At 44.0% G+C, this 11,954-nt stretch overlaps 3 protein-coding genes across 3 annotated transcripts; 2 read left to right on the top strand and 1 right to left on the bottom strand.

Annotated features, from left to right (window-relative positions):
* Positions 1–376: 376 nt before the first annotated feature.
* LOC117902354 (UDP-glucuronosyltransferase 2B15-like) lies at positions 377–2,168 on the bottom strand. Its single transcript, XM_034813665.1, has 2 exons — positions 1,447–2,168; positions 377–1,385 (listed from the first exon to the last, which is right to left on the bottom strand). The coding sequence occupies exons 1-2, from the start codon at positions 2,139–2,141 to the stop codon at positions 485–487; spliced, it is 1,596 nt and encodes a 531-aa protein (XP_034669556.1). The 5' UTR covers positions 2,142–2,168; the 3' UTR covers positions 377–484.
* Positions 2,169–2,640: 472 nt separating this feature from the next.
* LOC117902355 (UDP-glucuronosyltransferase 2B15-like) lies at positions 2,641–4,403 on the top strand. The gene is made up of 2 exons (XM_034813667.1): positions 2,641–3,349; positions 3,410–4,403. Exons 1-2 carry the CDS (start codon positions 2,670–2,672, stop codon positions 4,308–4,310), a joined length of 1,581 nt encoding a protein of 526 aa, XP_034669558.1. The 5' UTR covers positions 2,641–2,669; the 3' UTR covers positions 4,311–4,403.
* A 1,214-nt stretch (positions 4,404–5,617) lies between these two features.
* Positions 5,618–7,505, top strand: LOC117902353 (UDP-glucuronosyltransferase 1-7C-like). Its single transcript, XM_034813664.1, has 2 exons — positions 5,618–6,338; positions 6,396–7,505. The coding sequence occupies exons 1-2, from the start codon at positions 5,653–5,655 to the stop codon at positions 7,348–7,350; spliced, it is 1,641 nt and encodes a 546-aa protein (XP_034669555.1). The 5' UTR covers positions 5,618–5,652; the 3' UTR covers positions 7,351–7,505.
* Positions 7,506–11,954: the final 4,449 nt, after the last annotated feature.

Raw genomic sequence — 11,954 nt, 5'->3', positions numbered from 1 at the left:
CTCTGCTTCGCGCAGTTTGTGGTCTCTGCCTCTACCGCGTCTCTGCCCTGACTCTGCAGTCTGTGGCTCTAGGGGAGGGTGGCGAGCTAAAGGAGCGTGTTGGCGTGAGTAGTGTTGTTTATGTAGATGACAGATGAAGAAAAAATTTAAAATTTTACAAATAACCGCTAAGTTGCAGATGTAGTACTGAGTGCCGGGTATAAAAGTTGTGACGCGTAAGAAGCGTCTCACACGTCCCTTCTCGTTATTACTTATTTTCTTCTCTCATATTTGCCATAATCTATTTCTTTCCATTATTAAAATTATTTATTTATATTTTTCATCAACAAGAAATCTTTTTGCATTGTTTTGTTCAATTAATTTACTTAAATATACCTTAATTATGTAGTTTAAAGAGAGTTTGGAGTATTTTCACTATGGATTGTGCCTATCCGTTGGCAGAATGCTCAGAGGAGTGTCGCAACACACTCCTACTCCTCACACTTTACTGCTTCTTGACCTTCTTTGACTTCGAGGAGAGCTTCCTGATGATGAACTTAATCACAGCCTTTGTCAGCAGCAGCAAAACAACTACAATGATGGCTAATATAGCGTAGATATCCAAGTTGTTGGCTGCTATGAAGCTCATGTGCATCACGGGACTCTGCAGATGGGGCGCTCCATGGTGCCGGATCACGTACTCGGTCCAGTAGATGACCGACTCCCGGGCAGTGAGTGGACGATCGCGATAGAGCTTGGAGAACGTGGACACTGTCTGGGAGTACTTAGGGTTGGAGAGGATCTCCTCGATGCCCTCGCGGAAGGGCTGCTCCTCGAGGGTTAGGAGATTGAGAGTGAGGCCGAAACCCTTCTTGACCATCCCATCGGCATTGGCGGGCTGGTCCCCAAAGACGGGAAGGGATAGCATTGGTTTTCCGTGGTACTGGGCCTCTGTGAGGCCTCCCTTGCCCGCGTGGTTGATGAACAGTTTGATCTTGGGATGGGCCAGGATGTCGTCCTGTGGCAGCCACTTGGAGTAGAGAATGTTGTCCGATTTGCCGGGGGTATTCTCTAGATCCTCCCACTTCCAGATTACTCTCTCCTTCAGCTTTGAGAGGACATTGAACATTTTGTGGACGGTGTCGGGGCTGAGATGCTTTCCCTGCACATTGGAGCCGAGACTGAGGAGTATTCCTCCATTTGTGGCATTGGCCAGGAACTCCTCCATATTCTGGGGGAGTGGAGCGGGCGTATCCTTGATCTGAATGCCACCAATCTCAACCACACCAGGGACATTGGGTCGCACGGGTCCCTCGCTCAGTGCATGGGAAGCAAAGAACACGAGGGAGGCGTTCTTCATCATCTCCGAGTACTCGGGCATGTTGGGATCATCGCCAAAGAGTTCTCTGGGGGAGTGAAGAGAGAGATTAGTAACTTTTCTGGAGGGTTTACTACTGATTCACCTACTTGTATGTATTTTTGTTGCGGTTCTCTGTCATTCTGGCAAACACCTTAAAGCCCAAGCTCATGACGTAGCCACCGAGGCGTTGCTTGAAGGACAGTCCCTTGCCCTTTTCCACGGAATCGTTAATGCTTGGGACATACGAGAGTTCCTCGGGATTGCCTACCAAGTAGTTCAGCAACAAATTTGGCGGCATGGTAGCCAACACAATCAGAGGGGCGTTCACTTTCCTTGCAAAGCCCATTTGGTAGTCGTTCATGAAGAATCCCGACAGTACGAGATCGAATTTGTTGTCCTTGTTCTGATAGAGATCCTGTACTCGCGGATCCTTCAGGGCATCCACCATTTTGCGGAACATAAAGTTCATCTGTCCGATCATCCGGAACATGGAATATAGCATATTTTTGTTGTCACTCTTTGACATTTTCTCTATGATGGCGCTCATCTCTGCCGACTCCTCCGTACTCAGGGGCACGCGTATCACATTGATGTCCTTATGGCTGACTGCTGGCTTCAGTACGGTGACCACGGTGACATTGTGTCCCCGCTCCGCCAACACCTTGGCTGCTGACATTTGAATGATCAAATGGGAGGGGCTTAAACTGGGAAACAGACCCAGAATATTTGCTGCCTCACTTCCACCGATAAGCGCGACGGCGGCGACAGCCAGAAACAAGATTCGAGTAACGTTCTGCACCATATTGACGGGGGTAAAGCAAACGGCGGACTGTTGATAGTGCCCCAACGGGCGCTGCTTTTTATTGAAACAATTTCGGCGCTGACATTGGATGACTAATCAGGTTTGCTTGCGCCACGATAAGGAGCTCCCTCAACGCGATTATGCGGCTTCAATGTTGTGATAGGTAATGATAACTCATTTCGCAATAATATTTGCCCATTTCGTGCTGGAAGTGCACCCGAAAGTTTGATAAGAAAATGCCGCTTATCGTCTCAAACATTTTGTTAATCTTTTGTAAGATTATTTGCCATATTCTTGCTCGCTACGCGACGATTGTGTGTCCCTCTGTTGGGGTAACAATCAATCGAAATATAAACGAAAAATCCACCACGAAATGTACAATAGTTATGGCGAAATGCTGTGCTATTTTAACTATCACATCTTATCGCGGCAAACCTAAAGTCTCAGGAACACAAAATTCATTCAGTATATAACCAGAGCTGCCAGTTGTCGAGCCTCGAGTCTGCTGCTTGCTCCCCACACGTCGATATGGTGCGAATTTTGTTGCTAGCTGTTGTCGCTGCACTTATCAGTGGCAGTCAGGGCGCCAATATTTTGGGTCTATTTACCAGCCTAAGTCCCTCGCACTTGATTATACAAATGTCGGCTGTAAAGGCACTCGCAGAGCGGGGACATAATGTGACAGTGGTGACTGTTCTGCAGCCGGCAGTTAGCCACAAGGATATCAACGTGATACGCGTACCGCTGAGCGCGGAGGAGAGCCAATACCTAAGCGATCTCTTTGCGGAAATGTCAAGGAACGATGACAAAAATATGCTCTACGCCATGTTCCGCATGTTCGGACAGATGGGATTTATGTCACAGAAAATGGCGGATGCCTTTAAGGATCCCCGAGTGCGCGATCTCTATGATAACAAGGAAAACCGATTCGATCTGGTTCTGTCGGGCTTTGCCCTGAACGATTATCAGATGGGTTTTGCCCAGAAGGTCAAAGCACCACTAATCGTGCTGGCCACTATGCCCCCAGGCCCGTTGCTCAACTACCTCATTGGCAATCCGGAAGAGCTGTCATATGTCCCCGGCATGAATGATTCGGTGGAAAAGGGAGAGGGCATGAGCTTCACACAGCGTCTAAGCGGATACCTGATGGGCCTTGGCTATAAATTGTTTTCTAGAATGATTGAGAGGCGCAGCCAAAAGTATTACAAGTATGTAAAAAAGCAGTAAACCCCCAGAAAAGGTACTAATCTCTCTCTTCACTCCCCCAGAGAACTCTTTGGCGATGATCCCAACATGCCCGAGTACTCGGAGATGATGAAGAACGCCTCCCTCGTGTTCTTTGCTTCCCATGCACTGAGCGAGGGACCCGTGCGACCCAATGTCCCTGGTGTGGTTGAGATTGGTGGCATTCAGATCAAGGATACGCCCACTCCACTCCCCCAGAACATGGAGGAGTTCCTGGCCAATGCCACAAATGGAGGAATACTCCTCAGTCTCGGCTCCAATGTGCAGGGAAAGCATCTCAGCCCCGACACCGTCCACAAAATGTTCAATGTCCTCTCAAAGCTGAAGGAGAGAGTAATCTGGAAGTGGGAGGATCTAGAGAATACCCCCGGCAAATCGGACAACATTCTCTACTCCAAGTGGCTGCCACAGGACGACATCCTGGCCCATCCCAAGATCAAACTGTTCATCAACCACGCGGGCAAGGGAGGCCTCACAGAGGCCCAGTACCACGGAAAACCAATGCTATCCCTTCCCGTCTTTGGGGACCAGCCCGCCAATGCCGATGGGATGGTCAAGAAGGGTTTCGGCCTCACTCTCAATCTCCTAACCCTCGAGGAGCAGCCCTTCCGCGAGGGCATCGAGGAGATCCTCTCCAACCCTAAGTACTCCCAGACAGTGTCCACGTTCTCCAAGCTCTATCGCGATCGTCCACTCACTGCCCGGGAGTCGGTCATCTACTGGACCGAGTACGTGATCCGGCACCATGGAGCGCCCCATCTGCAGAGTCCCGTGATGCACATGAGCTTCATAGCAGCCAACAACTTGGATATCTACGCTATCTTAGCCATCATTGTAGTTGTTTTGCTGCTGCTGACAAAGGCTGTGATTAAGTTCATCATCAGGAAGCTCTCCTCGAAGTCAAAGAAGGTCAAGAAGCAGTAAAGTGTGAGGAGTAGGAGTTTGTTGCGACACTCCTCTGAGCATTCTGCCAACGGATAGGCACAATCCATAGTGAAAATACTCCAAACTCTCTTTAAACTACATAATTAAGGTATATTTAAGTAAATTAATTGAACAAAACAATGCAAAAAGGTTTCTTGTTGATGAAAAATATAAATAAATAATTTTAATAATGGAAAGAAATAGATTGTGGCAAACATGAGATAAGAAATTAAGTAATAAAAAGTAATAATTATAAATACACAGAGCATTAGCTGATTAAACTCGTTTTCATGCTACCGAGAATCCACAGTGCAGAATTTACAGCTACGATCTACGGTTCGTGTTCGAGCTCGAGCTGATCTCGAGTCCAACACAGATGATCAAACATGTTGGATCGCCTCAACCATTTATCTCTTCGCTTCTCTTAATCGCTGCCCAGGAAATGATTGTAAGTATGAACTAAGGAATTAATGAGATTCAAATGACCGCTGATTCATCACGCTTGTGCACACTCTACTCTACTCTCTATACATTGTTGCAATGCGGAAAAACCTGTTGAACATCTCCGTTTAAAACACAACAAAAAGGGATAGCGTGCAAAGAACTTCAGAAAAAAAGTTCGAAATCCATTAAAATATTGTTTCCAATCAAAAATTCACTCAAATCATTAAAATATACACCCCATAGTTGCAAATTGCATTGTGTTGATGATTAGGCGGTTCTCTGGCATAACTCTATGTAAAAAGACATCGCCAAGTACAACTAGCACTTCCAGCTGCCACATGATAAAGTCTACATTGATTATGTTATCATTCAGTTGATTATATCAGCGTCTGAAAAATTGTAAATAATTGGGAATACCTTGACTGATGAAGGTAACAAAGATTGGCTTATCGAAAGACTGCCTTAAATATGATTGCGATTATTATTACGTGCAGACTTATCTACTCCAACTAATGATCCTCCCGTTGTGAAATAATATTATTTCCATTTTATGCTCTCCTTAGACCGTGAGAATCTATAGAGAGAGAGAGAGAGAGAGAGAAAGAAAGTATTGCCCCAGTGTCAATGACAGATAATGCTTATCATCGTGAGTTTTATTTGTTTGGAGTCCCACTTCCCAGCAGCAGAATTAATTTTGCTTTAATTTCGTCCAACAACTGGTGTTTGGGACATACGAAAGCTTAAGAAACTATTAAACCTCGTAGCAACCGACTGGCTGATAGCCCATTTAGCTGATAACGCTTATCATAGAAGGCACTCCGTAACAGGGAGAGCCAGTACCGGCCACCTGCGCAGAGTTCCCCAAGATCAGTTGACTTCCAGTTGCTCTCGTGTTCAGATGGCTGTACAATCGCTAGGCATTCCCTTGCTCCTACTGGCGGTGCTGGCCGGCTGCGGCCAGGCTGCCAATATTCTGGGACTCTTCACCAGTTTGAGCCCATCGCATTTGGTCATTCAAATGTCCATGGCCAAGATCTTGGCCGAAAACGGACACAATGTCACCGTGGTGACTGCGCTAAAGCCGCCGCTTCTTCACCCATCCATCAATCATATCCAAGTGCCACTCGATGAGGCGGATGGCAAGTCATTTGGCGCCCTTGTGGCGGGCATGGCGAAGCGGGACACCGGCAATGCCGTAATTTCCATGCTCTTGGCCATGGGCTCCATGAAACCGCTCTTTGCTAAAATGGAGGACATCTTGCGGCACCAAAGGGTCAAGGATCTCTACGAGCATTCGGACAATCGCTTTGATTTGGTAATTTTGGGCTACTTTATGAACAGCCTGCAGCTGTCGCTGGCCCACAAGTTAAAGGTGCCTCAAATAGTGGCACTCTCCAATCCACCCGCATTGCTCGGCCCTGTCCTGGGAAATCCCAGTGAAATTTCCTATGTACCAGACATGAATGTAGTCGTGGAAAAGGGTCAAACGATGACCATTTGCAAGCGTTTGGAGAACCTATTTGCGTTTGTGGGATTTTGGATATTTACGCTATTGATTGAGCAAAATAATGACAAAATTTACAAGTGAGTAAAAGGAAAATAAAACTAAAAAAAAACCCAACTTAATTTATTACCTTATAGAGACCTCTATGGCGATGATCCCTTGATGCCACGATATGAGGATCTGCACAAAAATATTTCGCTGATTTTCTTTGCTTCCCATGGCATCAGTGAGGGACCCATTCGACCCAATGTGCCTGGTGTGATTGAGATTGGTGGCATACAGGTCAAGGATCAACCGGATCCTCTGCCCAAGGATATCGCAGACTTTCTAAATGGCGCCACTGAGTCACAGGGCGCCATTCTCCTCAGCCTCGGCTCCAATGTGAAGGCGGTGCACATCAAACCCGACACCGTGCTAAAGATGTTTAATGTCATCTCGAAACTCAAGCAGAAGGTCCTCTGGAAGTGGGACGATCTGGAGAATACCCCCGGGATCTCGGAGAATATTCTATACGCCAAGTGGCTGCCACAGGACGATATCCTGGCACATCCCAAGATCAAACTGTTCATCACCCACGCGGGCAAGGGAGGCGTCACCGAGGCGCAATATCATGGCAAACCCATGCTAGCCCTTCCAGTGTTTGGTGATCAACCGGGAAATGCTGATGCCATGGTCAGCCAGGGCTTTGGACTGTCTCTCAATCTCCTCGCTCTCGAGGAGCAGACTTTCCGTGACACTATCCTCGATATTATGGAGAATCCCAAATACAATCAAGCGGTGAAAGCTTTTTCCTCGCTCTACCGCGATCGCCCCCTGAGCGCACGTCAAACGCTGCTCTATTGGGTGGACTATGTCATCCGTCATCATGGTGCTCCACATCTGCAGAGTCCCGTCGTGCACATGAGCTTCATAGCTGCTCATAATTTGGATATTTATGCGCTACTTTTGGCTCTACTTTATATTAGTTTTTGGATTAGCAAACGTTTGCTTTCTGCCATTTGGCGAAAACTTTCATTGAAGCGTGGCACAAAAAAAAGGAACAGTCATTTAAAACACAAAACCAAAAAGCAAAAGAAGCAAAAAAATCAATAAAGTCATTTCAGTTAAAGTAAGTTTTGATAAGAAATTGAAACATTTTTCTTATCTGTTGTTGCTAAATGTTCTGGCTAGACATTTGGTTGCTTTCAAGTGGTTTTGGGGAGGGACTCTAATCAGCAGAGGGCATTTGAATGATTATAAAAGTGATACTCAGGTGAAACATTATTGGAGAATAAGGAGGTAAATTCTTTAGCTATCAACATATGATATCCGAATATCGGAAACTGATCACAATATAAAATATGAGACTTCTCAGGAGTACAAAAAGTTTGATATGTTCTTGGGTAGATGGTCCCTAAAAAACATTTATTTTAAAGCTTGCAAATGCGAATAATTTACTCATACCCGTATCACAGAAATCATTTATTGAAGTAGTAAAACATGTTTTAAATGTTATATCCACATATTTCGCATTCTTTGTCAACGTGGATCACTTTCAATGTAGAATTTCCATTCGAAATATTTATTTTCTTGAATATATAGCACTTGCCAGCAATTTATTTTTTGTACAGGAAATTGGAGAGCTGCAACAAACATGAGTCAAACGATTTGGTTGCACTAATCCCTTCCCGCCCATATCTACAGATCTTAAGATACAAATACCTGAGAGTATTCCCCAGGTAGAACTAATACTAGTTAGTATTTTAGTATTATTTTGAATTCTTCCCCCTACTCATCGATTTCTGTAAAACTTTACGCAAGTTTATTTCCGTTATCGCGCGTTTGATGCCCTGATAGACTGCTCAACCACCTTTATGTTGATGTTGATTTCTGGGCTAACTTTCGTTACCCAAAGCTGTTGTTGTTGGTGTTCCAGACTCGCTTTACCCCTCAATAGCTCCCTTTCCTGTGGGTTAGGGAAAAAACTTCTGCTTGTTGGCAACTTTATTACAAAAATTCGCAGAATACTTGTGCGCATCGCCGCATCATTGTAGAGTAGTCTCTGGGCTTGGGTGTGGGTTTGGGTTTTTGCACTTCAATGCCAATTTGCAATGCACTAGAAATTCTTTAGAGTTTGCATGTTTTGGGTGGCGCAGGTTGTGGTGGGGGTTGGGGTTGGGCTACAACATGGAGAACAACATTTTGCAATAAGCAAATTTCAATTGAAATAGCAAACGGAAAAGGCATTCAGACGTGGAGAGCATGGGAGAGCCCTGCACACTCCCTCTCCCTCTCCATGCATAACGTGGTCTGGGCACATCCCATCCAACAACAACGGAAAAGTATTTCAGAAATCTCTGCAACTGTTTTGTGTATATTCCCTTCACTCTCCCTATTTTTTGGGCAAGGGATAAAGTGTAGATGGATGGATGGATGGGATATATGGAAATGCCAATGGAAACAAACAACTGAGAAAAGAGAGTAAAACACGCTGGTATTTTCTTTCGCCAAAAAATTACAAAAAAATACTACGACTAGCAGCTGGGAAACGCGCGTCAAGTATTTCATTAATTAATATTGTTTTTGCAGGTAAACAACCAACCGTAGGACCATAGTTTACACAGCAACGGCTTACAAATTGGATAGAGTGTTGCACATTTTATCCAAGTCCACACACCACACACAAAAAAATAGGAAAGAAAATGTTGCTAGTTTTTTGCACATACATATTGTACATATCCAAAATATTTATTACTTTACAAATTTCATGGGGGATTTGCATCAAAATTTGAATCTACCTTTTTACACATTTAATCAAATTTTTTCGGCCAGTAGTCGGAGTTCAAATAATGTTCAGAAAATGTAGAATAATTTCGGAGGGGAGAGTATAAATAAATTTTGTCCAAAGATTTAATGAAATTTTGGGAAAAATATACATAACATTTTTAAGGATGATAGGAGAAATATTTTCTGTGTGGTTTAAGTGGAACTTTAAGTGAAGTTCTTTCTCCTTTAGCTCTTTCCCATGTTCAATGATCTTCTCCTGCCCTTTTATACTTTTCAACAGTCTCTCTGTGCCCACCTCTTTGTAGCTCCCTAAACTGGTCTTCTTTTACATGTCATGGCAGCCCTCGAGGGTTCCTTTTGGCTTTTGTTAAATATTTATCTACTTTTAGCTGATTTAATTGCATAATGCAGCACTTGAGTGGCACCTCAAGCATACGGCAATCTGGAATCCCTATTCAAACTAATTTTTGCTCTCGACAAACCAGTTTTTTCTGAACCCTCAAAATGGGAACAGCATTCTGCTCATTCTCTCATTCTGCTCCCTTTTGTTGTCAGGTTTGTTTAATTAAATTTGGAATAACAAAAAGCGAGAAACGATCCTCTGTAAACAGCACTTCCCTGGAAACTCCATTACCATTTTCAAGTGCCTGACAATACAGAAAGAGAAAAAAAACTACGTTTCGTTTTGGAAAGAGAAAAACATTATCTACGCCGTAGTTGAAAGTCGCATAATTCATAAAGCCGCAGGGGAGACATTCATACACAGGACACGGTATTCGATTCCTGTTCCACAACCTACCCCCTACAACCCTCTAGGTACATGTCCTTCGCAATGGATATGTCTCAATAAGTTGCCTGTTCTCTAGGGTTCCCGTTCCTGCAATTTGCTCACAGCACGTGCCCCCTGCAATTACTTTCAGTACACGAAAAATTTAACGATGGGAAAACACTTGGCTGCGCAATGGTTGAGAGTGAAAATGCCATTTCAATGAGCGGCTGCTCATCAAAGTTTTTCGTATGCCTTGCGTGGGAAAATCGGTCGCGGTTTTTGGATTGCCTTAAACTTTTTTTTGGCTTGCGTGTCCTTGAGGAACATGGACAGTTACTCTAAAAGCGTACCGGCCTCTCCCACTCTTTGATTGCTCAATTTCGATACAGCGTGTACTCTCACCCCCTCCCTCCTCACTCTTTGGGCTGTGCGTATGGTCTGTGGGCGTGGTCAGCAATGCACTCTGGTCCCCTTTTTTCGGGTGCTCCTTCCACTTCTACGATTTTCAATTACTTTTGAACGCTGCGGCATTTGCGGTGAATTATTGCGACAAACGCATCGCGACGTGTGCACCACCCACTACCTACCTCCCACCCCCTAAGTGCATTCTCCTTTTTGGGTTTTATGGAGAATTTTCAATTTTCGCATTGTTTTTCCATTGCATTTCATTTTGTTTTGTTTTTCCATGTGGCTGGGGGTAGCCCTATAGGTAAATCCCAAATTTGTTGTTGCTTGGGTTGACTGCCCGAGAATTGAAATGTGCAATGGGAGAGGGAGAGGAAAGCGCATAAACACATTCCAATCAATTTGTTTGGGCAAATGAATTATGCATTGAAAATTGCATCGTTTTGGGTTGTAGAAGGGGAGTTCTAGGTGGGTGCTGGGGTATTGTGGTGTTAACTTAAAGCACAAATATGCAGCACATTCTCTCTCTCTGTGCGTCTGGGCTGTTGCCTGGCAGCGGGCGCTAGGGTTGTGGGATGTGGTGTATTGATGAGTAATTTATTCGAAATTATGATATTAATTTTGGCATCTGAATGGAATATTGAGTGCGGTGGGGCATTCCGTAAAATACTCTACGGCGACCTCCTGTACTACTGCTACTATTTCTGCTACAATTATTTCTACTACTTTTCCTATTCCTCTTTTTTGTGAATCAACTTGAGTGTGGAGTAAACTTGAGAGAGTTAGGGCTGTATTATAATTAATTAATTTATAGTCTTGGCAATGCCCTTTTTTTATTGGTGAATAACACAGCTCCAAAGCATCTCAAACATTTGTAGAAATTACTATTGATTACCCCCCACCCACCATTACCATAATTATCACTGTATTTATTAATAAGAATAAGCTCTTCCTAAGGATCATATCTGCAATCAGCATTTCCTTTCAACAATCATTAATTTCTTACAAACAAGAATCAATTCCCAGTATCCCAGTCAAATTCCTGTTTTTTTTTCTTTGTGGGTGATATTTATTTTGTTGTGCACTTTTTACCTTAACTTCAGATTCACTTCACTAAGCTTTTGTTGTGACAAGAATTTGTCGACATTTTGCATAATTAAACAATGCACAAAATGCACATTTTCTGTGTCTGACTGTGTGTGTTTTTGTGTGCGTTTCGCCAACACGTTTCCCTGAATGCTATTTTCAGCGTTTTCCCGTTTTATTTTTTCCCACCACTTCGCACCAAAAACAGATGAAAACACACACACACAGAAAATGCCTGGCAATCTGCTGCTGCTGCACTTCCGTGTTGCTCAAATAAAATCAATAATCCTTAAAAATACAATATTTTGCGCATAAATACGCGTATTTTTTTTTAATTCCTCGACTGCAAAGAGTGCACCAGGGATTTGCGTACAGTGCGTTTTTTGTCGCCCCGCCGCGACTTTGAATGGCGGACATACGGACGGACAGAATCCACGGGGGGTTGGCCGACCAATTTGTAATCAAAGTAATTTTAATGCAAATTGTATATGTTACTGCACGTTGGAGGCAGCTACGTAGCAGGGGGCGTGTCAACGCCGTTCGACTGAGACCCAGTCCAATAACAGTAAAAGCTGTCAATAAATATGCAAAAAAAAGATAAGGAGACACAGTTTTGGGGGCTCGAAGTAATGGATACCCTAAAGAATGATATTTAAATGGTATTTTCATT

Source organism: Drosophila subobscura, chromosome U (genome assembly GCF_008121235.1).
Source record: "Drosophila subobscura isolate 14011-0131.10 chromosome U, UCBerk_Dsub_1.0, whole genome shotgun sequence".
NCBI lineage: Eukaryota > Metazoa > Arthropoda > Insecta > Diptera > Drosophilidae > Drosophila > Drosophila subobscura.
The sequence above is the reverse complement of the archived record's forward strand: the minus strand, read 5'-3'. Positions and strand labels throughout refer to the sequence as shown.

What these genes read in the sequence shown, in the direction of transcription:
- LOC117902353 (XM_034813664.1), top strand. Translation starts at nt 5,653, where the DNA reads ATGGCTGTACAATCGCTAGGCATTCCCTTGCTCCTACTGGCGGTGCTG. An exon ending in AATAATGACAAAATTTACAA is followed by an intron (nt 6,339 to 6,395) that starts GTGAGTAAAAGG and finishes ATTACCTTATAG; the next exon opens with AGACCTCTATGGCGATGATC.
- LOC117902354 (XM_034813665.1), bottom strand. Translation starts at nt 2,141, where the DNA reads ATGGTGCAGAACGTTACTCGAATCTTGTTTCTGGCTGTCGCCGCCGTC. An exon ending in CGCAACAAAAATACATACAA is followed by an intron (nt 1,386 to 1,446) that starts GTAGGTGAATCA and finishes TCACTCCCCCAG; the next exon opens with AGAACTCTTTGGCGATGATC.
- LOC117902355 (XM_034813667.1), top strand. Translation starts at nt 2,670, where the DNA reads ATGGTGCGAATTTTGTTGCTAGCTGTTGTCGCTGCACTTATCAGTGGC. An exon ending in CGCAGCCAAAAGTATTACAA is followed by an intron (nt 3,350 to 3,409) that starts GTATGTAAAAAA and finishes TCACTCCCCCAG; the next exon opens with AGAACTCTTTGGCGATGATC.